The 19,423-nt window shown below is 43.6% G+C and overlaps 7 protein-coding genes across 7 annotated transcripts; 5 read left to right on the top strand and 2 right to left on the bottom strand.

Annotated features, from left to right (window-relative positions):
• The first annotated feature begins 274 nt into the window (after positions 1-274).
• On the top strand, positions 275-1,196 carry BYT42DRAFT_203194 (uncharacterized protein). The gene is made up of 3 exons (XM_051562534.1): positions 275-677; positions 752-802; positions 876-1,196. The coding sequence occupies exons 1-3, from the start codon at positions 494-496 to the stop codon at positions 1,130-1,132; spliced, it is 492 nt and encodes a 163-aa protein (XP_051427597.1). The 5' UTR covers positions 275-493; the 3' UTR covers positions 1,133-1,196.
• A 557-nt stretch (positions 1,197-1,753) lies between these two features.
• Positions 1,754-3,179, bottom strand: BYT42DRAFT_489435 (chitin deacetylase; the record flags this gene model as incomplete). Its single annotated transcript, XM_051563940.1, has 2 exons — positions 1,754-2,329; positions 2,421-3,179. 2 exons carry the CDS (start codon positions 3,177-3,179, stop codon positions 1,754-1,756), a joined length of 1,335 nt encoding a protein of 444 aa, XP_051427596.1.
• A 3,134-nt stretch (positions 3,180-6,313) lies between these two features.
• On the top strand, positions 6,314-11,169 carry BYT42DRAFT_557614 (Fusaric acid resistance protein-like-domain-containing protein). The gene is made up of 12 exons (XM_051566918.1): positions 6,314-6,773; positions 6,833-7,443; positions 7,522-7,740; positions 7,805-9,058; positions 9,115-9,596; positions 9,660-9,685; positions 9,754-9,881; positions 9,944-10,079; positions 10,139-10,192; positions 10,258-10,354; positions 10,421-10,714; positions 10,784-11,169. The coding sequence occupies exons 1-12, from the start codon at positions 6,640-6,642 to the stop codon at positions 11,072-11,074; spliced, it is 3,726 nt and encodes a 1,241-aa protein (XP_051427595.1). The 5' UTR covers positions 6,314-6,639; the 3' UTR covers positions 11,075-11,169.
• Positions 11,170-11,562: 393 nt separating this feature from the next.
• BYT42DRAFT_203003 (uncharacterized protein) lies at positions 11,563-13,125 on the top strand. The gene is made up of 6 exons (XM_051562532.1): positions 11,563-11,799; positions 11,865-11,999; positions 12,068-12,155; positions 12,216-12,563; positions 12,715-12,792; positions 12,849-13,125. The coding sequence occupies exons 1-6, from the start codon at positions 11,737-11,739 to the stop codon at positions 12,971-12,973; spliced, it is 837 nt and encodes a 278-aa protein (XP_051427594.1). The 5' UTR covers positions 11,563-11,736; the 3' UTR covers positions 12,974-13,125.
• A 14-nt stretch (positions 13,126-13,139) lies between these two features.
• On the top strand, positions 13,140-15,341 carry BYT42DRAFT_557608 (signal recognition protein). The gene is made up of 9 exons (XM_051566917.1): positions 13,140-13,258; positions 13,335-13,487; positions 13,557-13,810; positions 13,881-14,031; positions 14,118-14,266; positions 14,335-14,522; positions 14,580-14,647; positions 14,718-14,832; positions 14,905-15,341. Exons 1-9 carry the CDS (start codon positions 13,181-13,183, stop codon positions 15,303-15,305), a joined length of 1,557 nt encoding a protein of 518 aa, XP_051427593.1. The 5' UTR covers positions 13,140-13,180; the 3' UTR covers positions 15,306-15,341.
• A 941-nt stretch (positions 15,342-16,282) lies between these two features.
• BYT42DRAFT_557606 (uncharacterized protein) lies at positions 16,283-17,162 on the top strand. Its single transcript, XM_051566916.1, has one exon. It carries the CDS (start codon positions 16,766-16,768, stop codon positions 16,979-16,981), a length of 216 nt encoding a protein of 71 aa, XP_051427592.1. The 5' UTR covers positions 16,283-16,765; the 3' UTR covers positions 16,982-17,162.
• Positions 17,163-17,200: 38 nt separating this feature from the next.
• On the bottom strand, positions 17,201-19,314 carry BYT42DRAFT_592043 (CAIB/BAIF family protein; the record flags this gene model as incomplete). Its single annotated transcript, XM_051570588.1, has 12 exons — positions 17,201-17,307; positions 17,367-17,421; positions 17,485-17,666; positions 17,733-17,799; positions 17,859-18,002; positions 18,083-18,429; positions 18,508-18,593; positions 18,650-18,792; positions 18,937-18,955; positions 19,029-19,063; positions 19,126-19,199; positions 19,266-19,314. The coding sequence occupies 12 exons, from the start codon at positions 19,312-19,314 to the stop codon at positions 17,201-17,203; spliced, it is 1,308 nt and encodes a 435-aa protein (XP_051427591.1).
• Between the last annotated feature and the right edge of the window lie 109 nt (positions 19,315-19,423).

Raw genomic sequence — 19,423 nt, 5'->3', positions numbered from 1 at the left:
CTTATGCGTGGATGACTTTGTTAAAGTGCAATTTTATGCAGTTTCGCTCGCCATTTGCGCGAATCATTCAATGCCCATTTTGATGCTCAACGTCCAGCCTTTGGTTTGGATTCCCTTTATCCGCTAGATTTTCAGTAGACAAAAATCGAAGTACAATAAGGGGATGGTACGACCCAAATCCTTTGAGGATGGCACGTACCCTATGGTGAACGCGACAATCACAAACTAATATATGGCTGACCGTTGTGCTGATTCCATGATTATATTTAAAAAAAAAAACCCATAAAATGTGTACTCTGAAATTCCACTTAGAATAGGTGCGGGATATGGTAATTAACTATTTATAAGGAACAAAGGGTGGACATGATAATGTGGGTATATTGATATCCGGGCGAAACTCGGACCTAAGAAATGAGGGGACGTCTAGTTGCCCAGGATAAAACAATCTCTCGCTTCTTGCTCGTTTTGAACTCGGTACAGCCCGCCGTGTACCATGCAGACTGCATCCGGCAACCTCACATATCGATATTGTCGTTCATTGGGGGCCCACAGCGATGTGAACATGGTCCCCAGGACCAAGTCGTTCAACCGATCAATCAGCTTCAGCAATTCGGATTTTCTTGTTCAGAATTTTCATAGCCACGATATCAGTGAATATGTAATAGTGGACCGTGGCGGTAATACATGGCAAATCAGATGATAGCGCATCCTATAAGTTCATCCTGAAGCACCCATCGGTTTTGCACGACAGAATCGGTCCTTCAGGAATTTGTGGACCGAACGATAGCAGACTGCATAACTGGTCAGTTACTGATTAAAGCAGCGCAACGACTCAGAATCCACAATCTAATGATATCAAAGCATACCTCTCTCAGAATTTCGGCATCTCGTGACGGGTGAGGACGGCAACCCATTAACTACGTGGATCACCACTGTTCTCAAAGTCACTGAAACAGGAACAGCATCTACGCATGCTGTTTCGGAAAGGTCTGGTTTTCTTCAGTTGGTTTCAAAGCGAGTAAGGCGATGCAAAATGGTGGTCGTTCCATCAGCAGAAGCCAGTTGGTCGAACGCGCTTCATGCCATCGTCCAGCTGCACTGGCTTATCCGCAGTCGGCGTGTAACGTCTTAGTTCAGTATCTGGCATTTTGCAAAGATGATTTTCAAATGAAACTTGGAAATGTCCATGAATCACTGGGAAGAAGCTTAAATGAAAAAGGAAGAAACAAAAAAATAGAAAAGCGAGTGCTTTTGTTTTTCTCACGATGGATATAGCCAAAATGAAACGAATTGGCTGTGCGCCGTTTCTTTGTCAGATTCGGTATAACGACCATTATCGCTTGTTCCATTTTGTGGCTTTTTTATTACATGCAACGCCCATAAGCTGATGATTTTTTTTCCAGCTGCACGTCCTGTAATCAACTCCTGAAAACCTAACCTCACGGGAAAGCGTTGAAACAGCAGGGAGAACAAGTCCATGCAGAAATGTGGAGCAGAATTGCTTGATTAGGAAAGTCGTGAACTGACATGATCATCGCTGTAAATTAAGGATGAGGAGCCGATGGAAGGAAAAAATGCATGACGATCTTGAATAGCATCGAATCTCATATTGATATAGCAGGAGAAAATGGTGGTATGCGGGAAAAAAAAAGATTAAACGAACATCAACAGAAACTACAATAATTGACCATTCCAGTGGTGAAAGACAAAAAAAAGGACTTATAAATTAAGACAAAATAAAAACAAACGGTATTTAGATGAAAATAGCGAGCGCAGCCATCACAGCCATAGCAGCCATGTTGGGAGACACTTGGAAGGCGGCTGAGTTGGAGGGCGAGGCATCGGCACTGGAGCTGGAGCTAGAGCTGGAGAGAGAACCGGAAGCAGAAGCAGCCTTCACAACGCCGTTGCTGGGTTGAGAGCTAGCCGAGGCAGCACTAGAAGCAGCACCAGAAGTGGAAGCCTTCTTGCCACCGACAACTTCATCAAAGGTCTTGACAGTAACGGTGTCTTCCATGTAAGGATGAGTAATGTTCATACAAGTAGCGACATCCAAAACGTGAGTGTAGGCCTTTTGGATCTTGGGCAAGTTCTCGACGGCAAGTTGCATGGTGGTATTGTCAATTTCGTGAGTCAAGACAATGTTACCGCTGGTACCGAAAGTACCGTTGGAGCCCATCTGGATAAAGTCATCATACGATTGCTGAACAGTGGCGAGAGGCTTGGTGCTACCAGCGGCCCAGTCATCGGTATCAAGGTTCCAGAGAATGGTGGTCAAGTTCAATTGAGTGGCAATCCATCGCACACGATCGTCAACATCACCGAAAGCCTAGCAACGAGACAGACAGAGAAAATGAATTAGTAAAAAAAAAAAAAAAATTGAATTACCATGGGAAACAATAGCACGTTTTTAAACTTACAGGACGCCAGTGACGGGGAGTCACACCGGTGGTCAACTTGATAGCCTTTTGAGTGTAGTAGAGTTCAGCAAGGACTTCTTGGTTGTTGAGAGTAGTCATCAATTGATGGGACCAGGTGTGATCAGCGATGTGATGACCGTCCTTCATACCGCGCATAGCACCATAGGGCCAGTCAACGACGTTGGAACCGATGTAGAACATGGTAGCCTTGAGTTTCTGTTCTTCGAGATAATCGTAGAATGCATTGTGCGAGCAGTTGGGACCGTCATCGTAGGTGAGACCCCAAGTGTCAGGTTCAGGACAAGCGTAGATATCTTCGTTGACGTTCTGATGCTTGGGCTTGGTACAAGTAGTAGCCGACCACCAGCAGTCAGGGTCATTGGCTTCATCGTACTTGCTCATGTCAACGGAACCGTCGGGCAACAATTGACGAACCGGGATGTTGGGAGCTTTCGTCCAGTCGATGGAATTGTACAGTGCCTTGAATTCGGCACTGGTGTTCATACCGTTCGAAGTGGCGGTAAGCCAAGGTGTAGGCCATTCGGAATCTTTGAATTGAAGTTCGGCAGGTGGGGTGTAGTAAGTGCACTCGGCCACTCCGTCATACGAGGTAGTTTGCGGGATCTTGGGAAGCGTAATGTTGTGAGGGTCGACACCAGCGCGGAAGGACTTCCAGTATTCTTGGATACTGCCCGCAGCAATGGCCATGCCCGAGATCTGAGCAAGAGCGAGAGAGATAGCGACCGGTTTGATATACATCGGTTTCTAAAGGAAGGGTAAGGAGACACAAGGGAAAAAAGAAAGTAAAGGAGTGAAAAAAGAGGTGTGTCCTGAACAATTCATCGCGCTCATCCTTCTTTTATTTGGATCTGGAAAAACAAATAGAATTCGCGTAAAAAAAAAAAGGGAATGGGCGGGGATGAAGCTGGGTTAAGGTTTCTAGTGTCATTCGCTCCCAGGATAGCAATAAATGATGTGTCACAAGCACGGCACTCTAATTGTCTGTTTTTGGAAAAATATCTTGTCGAAATGAAATCTGACTCTACTATTTCAATCCATCATGAACGTGGCCATGGCCAACATGGCGTTTAAATTACCCAATTTTGGGCAAATTCGAACATACTATACAGAACCGACTAGGCCATTCCAATTACTGGCGTCAAAGACAATAGTCCCTTTTTCACAGAATACAGAATATCAATGGATCGGAACTCCACCCTGGTTGAGGATATCGTAATCACCTCAGCAATAAGACACGGCCAGGGCTCAACTCCGCGCTCGCTTGTTTTGAGACTCCGTTGGGAAATGGATCAACAATGCCCCGGTGGCTCCCCATGTTGTCTAAAAATAACCAAAAAGAGAGATATTTTTACGCCTTTTATGTCATGGTTTCAAACACAGACTATATGAAAATAAAATTTTCACAGGAAATACTGGCTGCCGGCTATTGTCTCGGCGACAAGATGGCCCATTGCATCGGCCGGTTTCCATGCAACTGTCATAGTATGATAAGTTAGAAGCCATAGAAACAAGCGTGGACTAAGCATGGGACCATTGTATTGCATTGTAACAATCGTAAGCAGATAAACGTATCATTGTACGACATTCACCTGCATCTGGCGGTGTGTCGTACACTTGGATGTCCGTGTACCACCCTCGGTGATAACCTGATGTGCAGAAATGCTTACTATTTTAACACTGAACTGGACGGCAAGCTGCTTAAAATGGCAGTTTGTCCGTTTCCAATTGCACTCAATGCCCAATTCATTCCATTATTGAGAGCATCATTTTCTTTATGGTGTGTTAATCCTGCTTTGTCGGGCGTGGCATTAATTTACGGGAGAGCCGAACATCATGCTTTTGTGAAGATCCTTTTTTATTCCTCGTAAAATCATGAAAACCAGATTGTACGAAGGGAACATCAGGTCGATCGACCCTTTGCCATCAGGCGTTCTGCTGTGGAGACGTCATTGCGCATGCAAGACAACCCCAATTAACTGTCTCAGATTATGTAATGGACGTTGTTCACATTGAAAACCAAATAGGATTCTGATCTGCCATGGTGATCTCAATTAAAAACTTCGAGAAAATGAGATATAAAGAATTGACTGGTTGCAGGCGATGTTACAGAAACACGTACAACTTAGTCTGTGCATCGTGGAGTGAAAAAAAAAAAAAAGAAAAAAATTAGCTGTGTTTGGTTGTGGTATATGTTTGTGAAACTGTTTGTTTATTGCCTTGAACTCTTGGCATTGATGGAGGGTTCATCTACCACGAACGGTTAGTTTTGTCAAAACTTTCGCTAACTTCATGAGGTCACTTTTGGATCTGTTACACCGTACTTGACGTTGGACTTGCTGCATCATGATCCCGATTGCAATTCAATAAATCGCCTGAGATTGACTGTCCCCAAACTCATGCTTTAAAATGCGAATGTAGAGGTCGAGAACCTAATATCTTACTTGATTTAAATTTCCATGGTTGCATCGTGATCTATTCCATAAATATAGCAGCAATAGGATCTTCTCAAACGTATTATCTATCGCATCTTGAAAGGTTGTTGAGCTCAACGTCGTGTAGCATGCATATCATTAGATCGTTTTAGCGTGTAAAATAAGCATAAAACTTTCCTCGTGCTTGTTACCAAAACGATAGCCAATGAAGAGTGTTTTTTTTTTTGACAATTGCTTCACGAGGATTCTTTTAGTTAGATTTTGGAACCCCCCCCCAGCAGAAAAGAAAATGAATGTCCTCGACTAACGAAGCGATTTGAATCGTTTGGCTTAATAAATCAACTGACATCGAACGTTGCTAGCCCACTAGCTTAAATATGCGATGATACAATTTGACAAGGAACTGATAATTTAAGTGCGCGATTTCGTTCATTGGTCATTGAAGAAGTTTTGCAAACCCGAGCACAATGTTATGATACGAGACGCACAACTGTAATGAGCATGCAAAAACTCTGCTGAAAAATATGGTGTTGTTTATTTTTTTCTTTATCTGAGCATTGCCTTCAACTCAGTTTTTCAATTCTTTGATCCGCGTGAAATTCCCTCCACAAACTGTACACTTTTATTGCAGACATTGTTACAGCGATGTTTCTCTTCTGTGGCAGGGTCATAAGCTTACAAATACACAATGAAGTGGAATCCCTAAGACCTTCCATATGACAGCGGTCCCAGTGCACACAGTTACAAACTGGTTGATGAAGCGGGGAGACATTTTCCTTTCCTTCTTGGAACAGGGTGGCACTCTCACACGAATTGGCTGGTGAACGGAATGACATAGAAAACAACGGCCACAACAATTTTTTTCTCTTTTTTTTTTTTGGCGGGGTGGGTGGGGGGGCCTGACAACCTGGCAATGAACGGACGCTCATTTCGCTTACCATCATTGAAACACCAGTCTCGAGGATGAATCCAGGCATCTTAATGAAAATGAGAGTTTGATACTGGACTCTCATCCTCCTTCAAGGTCATTAGGCTTGAAATTTATCTTGTTTATCCATTCAGTATTACCCATAAACGACCATTCTGTTATCTTTGATTTTCTTATTTTATACACATGGCATTGAAGGTACCGCTACGCGTTTTAAAAAGAAGCCGATACTCATCTCTGCAAGTCTACCAGCAACACAAATCAAAACAACGCATGTCTTCCAATATACTTGGCATTAATGGTGAAGCAGGTGTCGAGTCGTCCTGTTCACGTTGGTTTTTTTTTTTTTTTTTTTTTTTTTTTTTTTTTTTTTAAAAAAAAAAAAAAACACTGACCTTTAACAAGTGAAACGCAACGAAATGGCTCCGCCTCAAAATGCGGTCTCTTTTTGATACCGTATAATGGATTGTTATCTCTGGAATACATAGAGAATGATATATTGTTATCGTGACATGGAGTGAAATGATAAAGACACAGTTGACTTGCAATAAACTTGATAGTTCATGTTTAGTAGAAAAAGTAGTGGTTATCTTTTTAAACTCTATTGGGTAAACTGATAACATGCAGGAGCTCACAGATCATGTTGTTGTCCAATTAGATGAGCCGCACGTCGATAGGGGATATCAAGGTTGTAATCGTCTTTTGCAGCGCACCAGTGGATCTGATTGGAAGATTAAGGATCGCATTGTTTCAGAAATTGCCCGACGTATCGATATCGCAGAGTTGACGCTTGAGTGCATCTTCATCATGCTCGATTCCTTATGCGATCTCTTTGGGTATGCAAGTCAACAAGAACGACCGAGCAGATATCCGTTTACAGGATCTGGATTCCCACAGCCATGATACCAAGCACCAATCGCCAAACCACAGCTATCCCGATGCACGGTCACCACCATCAGTTCAACAACACAAGTAAACAGTCTGCTAATATTACTTCAGTGTCACAATTAATTAACGGCCCACTTATGAAGTAGATCATTAGGGTCGGAAAGTGATGATGATGACACCGACTCAACAATTCACTTTGCCCCAGGACAGCGATCCAGTATGGACGACTTCAAGAATCGCGATGATTTGGAGGATAAAAACCTAAATCTGAACAAAGACACATTGACTGCATCACACTATAACGATCGCGATCTTCCGTGGCCAAAGCGACAAGAGTTCCAAAGATTGCAAGATACGGCCTTTCCGCGATCTACCGTGCCTTTGGATGATACCAAAATGTCAAGGAAGGAGCGAGTGATTGCTTATTTATACCGACGGTTTTCCAGCCGCATTGTTCGGCGCGTTTTAAAATGCACATTGGCTTATTTCATCGCCACCTTATTTTCATTGATTCATCCGCTGGCAAGAGCGATGGGCCAAGCTCCCTATCTCGCCTGCACCGGTACGCTGTTTAGCCATCCTGGACGTACCATAGGAGCCCAAATCGACGCAACTGTCACTTCTTCCATTGGTACTTGCCTCGGCATCATCTATGGTCTTGGTATTTTGGCGGCGACAGTAGCCTATAACACACATCATCCAGATTCAATATCAGTTGGCGGCGCTATCACGGCATTGCTATTTCTCTTGGGAGGTAATAAGATTTCTATATCAATCAATGGTTATATGTTTTCTCATACTGAAAGTATTTTCATGGTTTTTTCTTTCCTAGTCTTTGTTGCGCAATTGATACGCCAAGCGTACACCAAGCTCTACTTCTTTACTTCACAATTCATGGTAGTGCTTCTCTTTTCTTTGACACACGGTTTAGGATATACTTCTGTGCCAATGACGTTAACATTTGAATGGGGGATTCCTCTGGTTGTGGGCGCATTTATTTCACTGATTGTCAATGTGCTGATATGGCCAGAGTCAGCTGTCGATGGTCTTGGTAAGCAAAAGAGTTTGAATTGCAAGGTGACTGGTATCTAATTAACTGACCAATATTTTTGAAGGACGTGCGTTGGCAAGTACCATGATGGGTAGCAGGGAATTGCTGGATATTATTACCAAACAATTTTTCCTTGATCCACACACGGAATCGGTACCCGATGAAACCATCGATGCGTTGGCGGTGCGAATACGTCAAGATGTGACCAAAGTCAATACGGCCTACCAAGAAGCCAAGTATGAGATTTCGTACACATACATCAAACCAAGTGAACTGGGCGAGATTCGAAAAGCACTTGACCGATTAACGCGTCATCTGAATATCCTTGGAGGCAGTCTGAAGAGTGAAAGAGCACTTTTTGGAAAGGAAGAGGAGTTGGCCGACGGGATGTCGACGGATGAAGAAGACAATTCTTGTCGGTCTCCTGAAAGACAGAGAACGCATTATGCGGGTTTGCGAGGAACATCTGCCAGCAGGAGTATGTCTGATATTCGGTCACAAGCTTTCGGCGCTGCCATGGATTATGCACAAACTGGCCGATATTCAAGCCCTCGACTACCCTCTTATATTTCTACGCATCGCGCGCCTACTGAAGAACCACAAGATACCGATACTGAAGAGCATGTCAGCCGACCTATTCAGTCGTATCTCTCACTGACAAGCTTGGGATTAAAACGACCCACAGCGTTGCCGCGAAAATCAAGTCGACAAATCGAATATGGAGATCGCAGTCTGCTAGCAACCTACATTGAAAATCTACGTGATCCGCTCATGCAACTATCACTCGAGTGCCTTGCTGTACTCGATTGCGTGCGAGAAAGTATTTGCGCCGAACTGGATGTAGATGATGAGGCCGATATGACGGTGCGAAAAACATGGTCAGCCTATTTTTGTCATCTATTCAAGCTTCCTAAGAAACAGAAACGATCGTCACAATCGCATCGCCATGGAAAGCAAGCCTGCGACTGTGCTTATCGGCTGAACAAGATTATCGAGCAATTTGATCAGGCAGAAAAGAAGCGAATGCATGCCCTTTACGAGTTTAATTTCAGCCAATCTTCCTATCAGTCACTGGATCTTGGTGTACGTGAAGAATTATTTCTCGTGTTTTTCTTCATTTTTTCCCTACGGGAAGTGGCGAACGAATTGGTGATCATCACAAACTCGATGGATAAAATCCGGCAGACGGCGCAAACGACCGCTTCCGGTAAAAGACGCAAACATTTGTACATGCCCCAATTTTCACAGAAATGGTGGCGTAAATGGGCTCAAATAAATAACCATCAAACCATTCGCGATAAAGGCGGCTACACTCACGGTAAAATGAAGGCGAAACAAGAAAAATTAATTACATGGTTCTCATCTTTGAAGTAGGACAACTGCAAGAATGCTTGCATGAACATGGACGGCCGCGGGAGCCAAGTGTGGACGAAGAATATCGGCTTACAAGGATGCAAACCAATCAGTCACTGACGAGAACACGGACAAGAGGTCGTTCTTCGGCTAGACGGCTGTCCACCAATCATATATTGAGACGGCGATCGTCTTCGCGAACAAGACGATCGAACAGCCTCCACCGTCGAAATACGGATATTTTGGATGAAATCCACAGCGACATTTACCCGGCAGCCCCTACGGCATTTATGGATATTGAAAATCGGGAAAACGAACCTAAGGCGCCCTTTTTGCTTCGGTTACGTTACAAAGTGTGGCAATGGTTGCAAACTCTGAATACATACGAATTTCGGTTTAATCTGAAAATGACACTTGCTATGGGCATTCTTACCCTGCCTGCCTTTTTGCCATCCTCCGCTGACTGGTTCCATAACATTCGTGGCGCATGGGCCGGCCTCTCGGTAAGTAGCAGAAAAGAAAACGCACATTGTGAGCTACAGCTGTTTACTTAAATACGAGGATAGGTGATTGCTTGTATGAACCCCACAAGGTACCATTCATGATTGAGTGTATCTCGTGTTTGTAACAAGATGTTTAGACTAAAATTTCTGTTGACAGCGGTGGTACATTGGAAGCCGGCTTGTGGCGATTATCGGGCACACTCATGGGTGGATTTGCAGCTTGGTTTGTATTAGCGGTCGGCGGGTTGAATCCTTATGTCATTGCAGGAATCGCCGTAGTACTGGGTAAGATCAAATGAAAAAGAGATCCAATTGAGTTGCCGATGGCTCACGTACGCGTTGTTTAGCTATACCATTTTTTTACATTCATTTGGCAACCTCTTATAACAAGGTGGGGATAATTACCCTCATATCTTACATGATCATTGCTTTGAACCGATACGCAGCACCAGTACCCGGAGAAAGCATCTCGGCGACTGTATGGTATGTAATCCTTCTAAAAGCTCATGCTATAGATAAAAAAATCAACCTCGTCAATGTAGGAAGCGAACGGGTACCCTCGTTGTGGGTGTTATCGTTGCATTGGTGCTCAATTGGTATAATTCATGCTCTCATTTTTTTCAACCTGGGTAGCATATCATGCTGACGGATCGTGTCATAGGTTGATTTGGCCTTTTATTGCAAGGGATGCTACTCGCGAATTTGTGTCTGCTGTTATTGGTGATTTGGGTGACTACTACACATATCTCATGGGGACAGTAAGCAATGCCATTTTGTTTTCTTCTTTTCTCCCCAAAATTGATCATAGAAAATCGTTGTTTTAGTTTTTGTACCATGACGAACGTGTGCCACCCACACAGCTGGATATTGTGCAAAGCCAAAAGATGGAGAACGGGATTCAGAAATCGATCACTGCCAGTTCTGTATTACTCCAATTAACCGACCATGAACCTCGATTGAAAGGACCTTTTCCGAAAGAGTTTTATCGAGAAATGATCGTATGTACACGAAATATGCTGGATCGATTAATGAGCATGAGAATCGCTCTTGTCAAAATGGTTCCTGCCGTAAAAGAAGAGGTTTGTCTCCAAGCGCACAGCGTGTATCGTCATGATATGGTAAGCCTACACGGAGAACCAAGGAATATATATGCTGCAGAAGGACTTATCCTCCAAAAATGATACTAGGTGGCGGCGATGCTTTTGCATTTTTATACCCTATCTACATCATTAAAGTCCAAGGTGCCTCTGCCGATTTTCATGCCATCGGCACGAGCGGCTCGTCTGCGATTTTTGCAATCGCGTCGTGAAGACGCTCAATCCCGCAACCTTTTCAAGTACCGAAATATCACATGGTTCGCCATGGCCTGCTGCACCGAAGAAGTGATCGAAGAGTTGGAAAATTTAAATGAATTGGTAGGCTACATTGTCGGAGAAAGCAGATTTGCCGAAAAGGTTCAAACGATGGGTTGGTCTTAAAATTGAACCATCTCTGTATGATATTGTAAGAATAAATATATTCTCTCATCATGTATCATATTACTGGGAATTCCTTGGTCTATTGTTTAGCAGTGCGTGTTAATCTATGAATCAAACGTGTGCATGTTGGACTGTTAATTTTGGACGTGATTTTCAGTGAAGCGTGAATATGGATTTTTTTTGGGGCATCATGTAAAATAGAGTCGTCATCTTTTGAAACATTGGCTTTGGCTCCGTCTTTACAACCTACAGCATAAGGACCATACATTTCTCTATTTTTCATGAGTAGAGAAATCACAGAATCCTCATTATTAGGTGTCTTTCATGTTAGAAGCTTTATATTTGCAACAGTTGATGTGGAAATGAAAATTAGCAACGCCCAATGCTGAAAGCGGATTAATGTGCATCAAGTCAATGCACAGTCACATGAAGCAAAATCGCGATTCTGTAAAAGGCAAAAACGACTGCGTAAAAATTTCATCACACGCGCCATCTCTTCTCCGTGTTCCTCATGTACCGATCTCGCGATACGCACACGAGAGCGACAAGGAAGACGAGTGAAAATGGCGAAGCCCATGCCGTCCATCCACTTCAATCCAAAAATGTGAATGCAACCAAAGTTCCCAGCGAGGGACCACGACGATTAAAGGTCAAAGATGTAAATGCGCAGTCGCCCATCAGCACGCCCACCAAAGACAAGTACCCCACCAAAGATGGGCTCCAGAGTAACTAATCCTTTCCCGCGATTTATTGAGGGCAGTGCAATTGACTTGATCTTAAATACTTGCAGAGACGCGATCCATTTCAGTGTATCACGATAAAGAAAATGATAAACAAGTTGAACCGACGTCCACCAAAGGAAAAGGCGCAGCCACCCGTGAATCAAAGTCAATCACGCCTCTCAAACGAACCACTAGCAATACTGGTAAATTCCATCAATAGTATATAATAGCGTATAAAAAGTCTTGACGTGTCTGTATGAAAGGTTCTCAGGTGACGTCTCCGATCGCCCAACGAACTGAACGCAAAGTCCAGAAACGCGAACCACCCACCATTGAATATGCGCCGCCCAAGGAAAAAGGTGAATCAGCGATGAACCCATCCACCCCCTTGAAGCAAAACACTCACATTTGCTTGTCAGAATTACCGTGGATTCCCGATACCGAATTTGATCTGTCGCTATTTGGCGGAGAAGCCGACCTTGATCTGTACGAACAGTCAGCCCTTGTGCTGAAGGATGATACCGGAGAAACCTTCCGAACCACACAGAGAAAATTTGAACTTGATTCAATCAAAGAAGAAGAAATAACAACGACGGAAACCAGGGAATCCCCAGAAATCGAGCCAAAACCAGTGGAACCGAGCTTGTTGAAGGAAGAACCGGTGCTTGAACAGGGATCACCTGTTACGGCATTCGCGTTTGAATCTGTTGATATGCCTACCATTGTGACACCGACAGCCATCGAATACGGCCCTCCACGTGAAAAAGGTAAGTAGGAGCGTAATAACATTCGGAACAATAACTTAATGCCAAACGCTTACAGAACTGGACTATGAACCTGATGTTCGCATGGACTTGTCCGCATTTTCATCGGCGGTCAATGTGTCTGTATATGAACTTGCCCATTTATTGGATCAAGAGCCAGAATTCTTTGCGTTTGACGATGTCGACGTACCTACTATCCACGCCGTCAATGCTATCGATGACGATGCACTTGGTAGGATGAATGACTGCACCGCTCGAAAATGAGAAATACTGACACTGAAATAATAGAATTCGTCTATCCATTCGAAGAGGAGAGCTCTCTTCATTGTGGTGATGTGAGCGACGAGGATCTCGCTATTCCCTTCAGTGATTTCGTCTTTGACGACATCTATGCCCTTCCCTGCTTCACATAAGAACCTTTCCTGTATATATTATCATTCTATGTTTATCCCTTTCACGTTGAGCCACTGTGAGCTATGGACAAGCTAATTTGCTTGCATAAATCAATGAAACAAGTCACGGACCCTTTTTCCATTGGCTTCCTTGGAATTTCTCAAACAAAAATTCAGACAATTACGAATAAAAACGTTGGTCTGCTTTCCATCTTATAAAACGTCTTCATGGTTTTAGCAGATTTAGGACGTAAAATAAATTCTGCCTTGGTAGAGCTTACCAAGGCACCCGTCGTTGATGAAAAGGTAGGTCAATCGTACGCCCATGCCGTTTTACCTTCACCCAAGCTCAAGCATATTTTTTTTTTTTTACTTCATTAAGGTGCTCGATGCTCTCTTACGAGAAATTTGCGGTGCGTTGCTCACGGCCGACGTCAATGTTCGTCTGGTGCAAAACTTGCGAACCAACGTTAAAAAGAATGTCAACATCAACGAAATGGGAGGCGGCGTCAATAAGAAACGAGTGATTCAAAAGGCAAATAGAATGACACGGAAACATGTCGATGGAGTTCCATGACTGACAGCAGCATTTGTCTTTGCATAGGCGGTCATGGATGAGCTTTACCAGTTAGTGGATCCAGGTGCGGAGCCTTACAAACCTGTGAAGAATCGAGCCAATATTTTCATGATGGTCGGTCTTCAAGGTGCGGGTAAGACCACGACGTGTACAAAGTTGGCTTCGCATTACCAACGCAAAGGATGGAAGACGGCTCTGGTCTGTGCTGATACATTCCGTGCTGGTGCTTTCGATCAGTTGAAGCAAAACGCCACCAAGGCTAAGATTCCGTACTATGGCAGGTGAGTGGACCTTTTTTTTTTTCTTATTATGCTTGGTTTCGGTATTGCGGTATCTCATTCATTACAACAGTTATGTCGAAAATGATCCCGTCGCGATCGCGTTGGAGGGTGTGGAAAAGTTCAAAGCAGAGAAGTTTGAAATCATCATTGTCGATACCTCTGGTCGTCACAAGCAGGAAGCTGAACTTTTTGAAGAAATGAAGCAAATCTCGGCTGCTGTGGTAAAGTTTGGTTGGCGATTGGAAACTCGGTTTTTTCGCGGTGGATGTTCCATACCCATATTCATATTATGTTGCTTCATTTTTAGCAACCGGATTCCACGATTTTTGTCATGGACGGTACTATCGGTCAAGCAGCTGACAGTCAAGCAAGAGCTTTCAAAGAGGCAGCTAATTTTGGTTCTATCATTATGACCAAGATGGACGGCCATGCCAAGGGTGGTGGTGCCATCTCTGCGTAAGTATTTTCTGGTTACCATTGATGTAGGTGAGAAGAGGAATACCTAATGGCTTTTGGATTTATAGCGTGGCAGCTACACACAGCCCCATTATTTTCATTGGTACTGGTGAACATTTGCATGATCTTGATCGATTCGAGCCAAAACCTTTTATTCGCAAAATGTTGGGCATGGGTGACATGCGAGATTTGGTGGAAAAGGTGCAAGATATGAACTTGAATCAAAGCAAGAACTTGATGAAAAATATTGAACAAGGTACGATAAGATTATAATGAAGCTGGAGGGATTCATGGAACTCACCCTCAGTGATAGGACAATACTCATTACGAGACATGTACGAACAATTTCAACAAATATCCAAAATGGGACCTTTATCAAAGGTAAAGATGGACTCCAGGCAATCAACGCATTACCTTTTTCTTTACCCTCATGGTGTTCATTTCAATGCAGATCATGGGAAGTATACCTGGTATGCCTCAAGAATTGCTAGGCGCAGGCACTGAAGAAGAGGGAAGCAAACGTATCAAGCGAATGATGTGCATTATGGATAGCATGAACGAAAAAGGTAAATCCTGGCGTCTGTCATGGTCGTGCTATGCATTATTTTCTGACGTGCTCTATTTTTCACATTTTGTAGAACTTGACAGTGATGCATCATTATTCACAAAAGAGCCCAGTCGAATGTTGCGCGTAGCACGTGGATCGGGTACAAGCGTACATGAAGTCGAGGAAATCTTGGTACAATACAAACGATTTGCCGATATGGTGAAGACCGTGGGCGGCAAGAGTGGTTTGCTGAAGAATATGCCCAAAGATCCTCGAAAAGCAAATCCCAACCAGATGCAACAAATGGCGCAGATGCAACAACAGATGGCCAACATGGTTCCCGGCGGTATGCAGGGCTTGCAGCGCATGGCCCAGCAAATGGGAATGGGAAATATGTTTGGTGGAGGCCGCGGTGGAGCCGGTCGTGGAGCCGGTGGCCAAATGCCGGATTTCAGTCAAATGATGAACATGATGAAAAATATGAAATTTTGATCAGTTTAGAATTGCCATCATAAAACAAAACTGTCTTTATTTTGCATTGCATTTTTATTCCATAACTGCATCGAAAAGGACACAGAAGGCGTAAACATAGAGTTGGACGGCGTAAAAATCGGCAGTAGGATCTTCTTGTAAGATAAAGCTTATGAAAAGAGGTAACATGCTAAATATTTGCATGATATCATACCGTCTTTGGACAAGGAGGTGGTTCAAACAGCCCTTGCAACGATATGCTCAACATCAAGGGGTACGTCAGTTGCTGAACAAATTTTTTTTATGCTTTTTATGTTTCTTTTTTCTGCTAACCTGGGCACATCTGCTTTGGAAAAAAAGTGAGGGCCTACTATCAAAAAGCCGCTGAAAGTAGAGCGATTCCGCGCATATGATGATTACCACCCACGATTACGGTGAGGTATCACGATGGTTCTTGTGAGAGTTGGTGATAACGACTAGCTTAGGACTATTTTGTGTCTGTTCCCGGCGTAAAATGATCATGTTACACTTCCGTATCATTTATCATGCCCAGCCAGCAGAAACAGATACGGCTGTCTTATCCGCCCTGCTATACCTGACTATAAAATTTCGTTAAGACCGTAACATCATTGAATTACAGTAATTGAAATATACCTGAAAGAACGGATATGTGAATACAACCATTTCCAGTATTAAAGGCTAAGAATATGATATCCCTCATAGCTTTACTGTGAAAGATACTGAAAGGTAACCGATACATATCCGCTGTATGCATAGCATGTCACAGCATGTAACTTTAATGCCTCGGATATGCATGACGGCAATTCTGTCTGCCTGAAACCATAAAGCCTAAAGTATGCATTTGTGATGCAGCTCGAGTTTATAGCGAACGACAAGTTAAAGTTATACTGTACTACTGTAACCGCTCATCCCATAAATTTGGAACAACATCAGCTGTAGTTATTACCAAATAAACAACAGCAATAGCAACAACAAATAACTATTGTTTTGGCGTTGCGTACAGTGGGAACAACTGCGACATGCAATATTGCATGATGTGTAAAGAACTAGAAACGTCTATGATGCGCTAACTAACCTTTTCGAAAACGATCTGCAGCTACACATTCTTGTTGTACACTACGGACTTGCCAGTATCTAATTCCGGCGAATGATGAGATTGCGGGTCAATAAACATCGGCAAGTGACATCGAGAAAACAAAGACTCGCACGGTTGGGGCCGTTTGATTAACAATATACACCATTCGATCTTCTGCCCATCACCGTGGGATATAGTGCGGCAAACCAACCTTTTTTGATTTGTTGTCTGTTATCATGCTAATAAAAATGCAGGGGAAATACTTCTCGGAAGCCCTTTGCATAATCTTCGGCAATCATTTTACCTTTTAAACAATGTATAAAAGAAGCAAGAGGTTGGCAGTAAAATTGTTCACTCGGAAACCCCTGAACTATCTTCTATTACGATGAAACAGGCTTTGACTCTGGTGCTGGCTTTATTTGTCCTCAAGGTGACCTGTCAATGGAGCGAATGTGGAACAAGCTCTTCTTGCCCCAACGGCCAAGACCTCAGCTGCATGGCTGACAATGGATACGATGCAGTAAACCAGTGTCCACCCAGCTGCGGATATTTTGGTGAAGCTTGCCCCGAAGATGGCTCCTTCAAAATCTGTTGTCAGTAGTGTTTTATCGCATTTATTACAAGTCTTACCTGTAGGTAGTCATGTAACAGATTACAATGCACCGCTTTGAAGCATAAGGTTTAACATTAGTGAAATGCAAACACCGTCCTGAAAATAAATATTATGTGAGTGCTGGTCTGAGTCCCGAGGCCAAGCCCTTCATTGAACGGAATCATTAACAATGGCCACTCTCTATTGTCCATACTGTATTTATTGAGTTCATTTTACTTTTGTGACACCCTCTTTTGCCAAATCCTCAATAATCTCTGCCGTTAAACCGAGCACATTTTGTAAAATATCTTTACTATGCTCGCCAAGGTCGGGACCTATTCAATTCAACAAATGAGAAATTGAGATATTACTGGATGCTGTTATGGTTGCTCACCAGCCCATTCTGTGGAACCAGGGGTCGTGTTCAATACTGGTGACATGGCCGGTATCTATCGGCGACCATTCGTTAGATATGTAATCGATCTGGTAACCAGTATCGTTTGCGCCTTTACCTTTATATCCCATCCACGACCATCTTCTTTACTGCCTACAGTGACAGTTTCAATCATGCCACGTGCATTGATGTGCTCATTTTCAACAATATCCTTGGCGTCATAGATTTTGCCAGAAGGCACAGAGGCTTCTTCCATAATATCAATGACCTCATCAGCCGTTTTGGTGGACGTCCATTCCGCTGTGTTGTTAACATAGTTAATGGCTTGTAATTTCCACAAGCACCCCCATGTAATCGTTGCCTTACCAATCGCACCATCAATGAGTTCTTGCGCTTTGACTCGATCAGCATTGGTCTGGTATTTCTCGCCGACCTATGGCGAATCGTCTGATCAATTCATGCGTATGTTTGAACGCTTACCAGTTATCTTACCAGCTCATCCCGTCCAATCGCCAACATTAGACGCTTATAAATACTGTCGCCGTTGCCACCAATAATCACATGTTTGCCATCCTTGCAAGGGTAAGTGTTGGTAGGCACAATCCCCGTCACTGTGGTGCCTGAAGGTTGGCGGACCTGTGTCACGGGATAATTTAGAACGTGCTTCATGTGTACAAGAGTCGGCAGTTATAATTTTGCGTAGCCAATCTTCGTACCTCACCTAAGCGATCATATTCAGGAATAATGCTTTCCATCATATTCAGCATACTTTCATAGATCGCTACATCCACCACTTGTCCCGGTCTTTGGCCGCTACTTGCCAACTTATTGCGTGCAAATAAGCCAAGAACAACACCCAATGCGGCGTGGAGACCAGCCAACGAATCACCCAGACTGATATTAGGTCTCACCGGAGGTTGACCCGGATGTCCATTGACAAAGCGAAAACCGCCCATGCCTTCACACACAGAGGCAAATCCTGGACGCTTAGCATAAGGTCCTGTTTGACCATAGCCCGAAATCCGAGTGTAAATCAACTGCGGATTCACCTTGTACAAGTCATCTGAAGCAGCAGCTCTCTGTCAGTATGCCATCCACTCTACCAGTCGCTCATAACACACGAGAGCGATGTTGAACTCACCCGGCCCAAGGCCCCATTTTTCCATGGTTCCAGGCTTGAAGTTCTCAATCATGACGTCGGATTCCTCAGCTAAGCGTCGAACCAGTCTATCAAACGTGTTGATATACAAAATATGCATCGGAGACAACGCAAGAGGACTTACTCTTGTCCTTTTTCACTTCGCAAATCGAGGCAAAGCGATTTCTTATTTCGACCAAGACTGCGGAACCAGGGGCTCTGACCATCCTTATCTACGTGACGCCACAAACGAAGTGGGTCTCCCACTTTGGGTGGTTCAACCTTGATCTATGACCGGGAACGGGCATGACATGCTCAGAATAGGCATCGAAGATCAATTGATAATACTGTGAAACTTACAACTTCTACTCATGCAATAATTTTTAGTCAGTTCATTCAGCAACGTATGCGCATAAATTACATGCTAGAAACTTTACCTGCACCATAGTATCTGTGGGTCCGGAGGTGAGGTAACAGTGTGTTATGCGGTTGTCTTGCCCGTCACATAAGTGTTATGCACTTACCCCAAAATAGATCCGCAAAACGGACCTGCAATAAGCTACGTGAAGGCTGCATAAGATATATAATATCTGAAACAGTACGCTTTACGGTGAAGCTTACTTGGCCCAACTCCAACACACGGATGCCTTGCAATGGTTTGATGTTGGAAGCGGTAGAGTGATATCTCTTTAACACTAGGTAGTATAGACGGTGTTAAACGTACGAGTGATTTCATTTAGTTAACGAAGGAGAACACTTACAGCGATAGCTTGCTTGTAGGTGTGGAATTCGTCGGTTGAGCAGTGACATGTTGGTCGGGATTCCGTACTGCAGAGCAACGAAAGAAAGGAAACAAGATGAAGTGTCTTATCAGAGATGGTTTTAGAGATGGTTTTGAATCTCAGTTTTGCATTGGTGT

This window comes from Radiomyces spectabilis (genome assembly GCF_025331425.1).
Source record: "Radiomyces spectabilis strain NRRL 2753 chromosome Unknown BYT42scaffold_2, whole genome shotgun sequence".
NCBI classification, from domain to species: Eukaryota; Fungi; Mucoromycota; class Mucoromycetes; order Mucorales; family Radiomycetaceae; genus Radiomyces; species Radiomyces spectabilis.
Note: the sequence above shows the minus strand (reverse complement) of the source record. Positions and strands in the feature narration are given on the sequence as shown.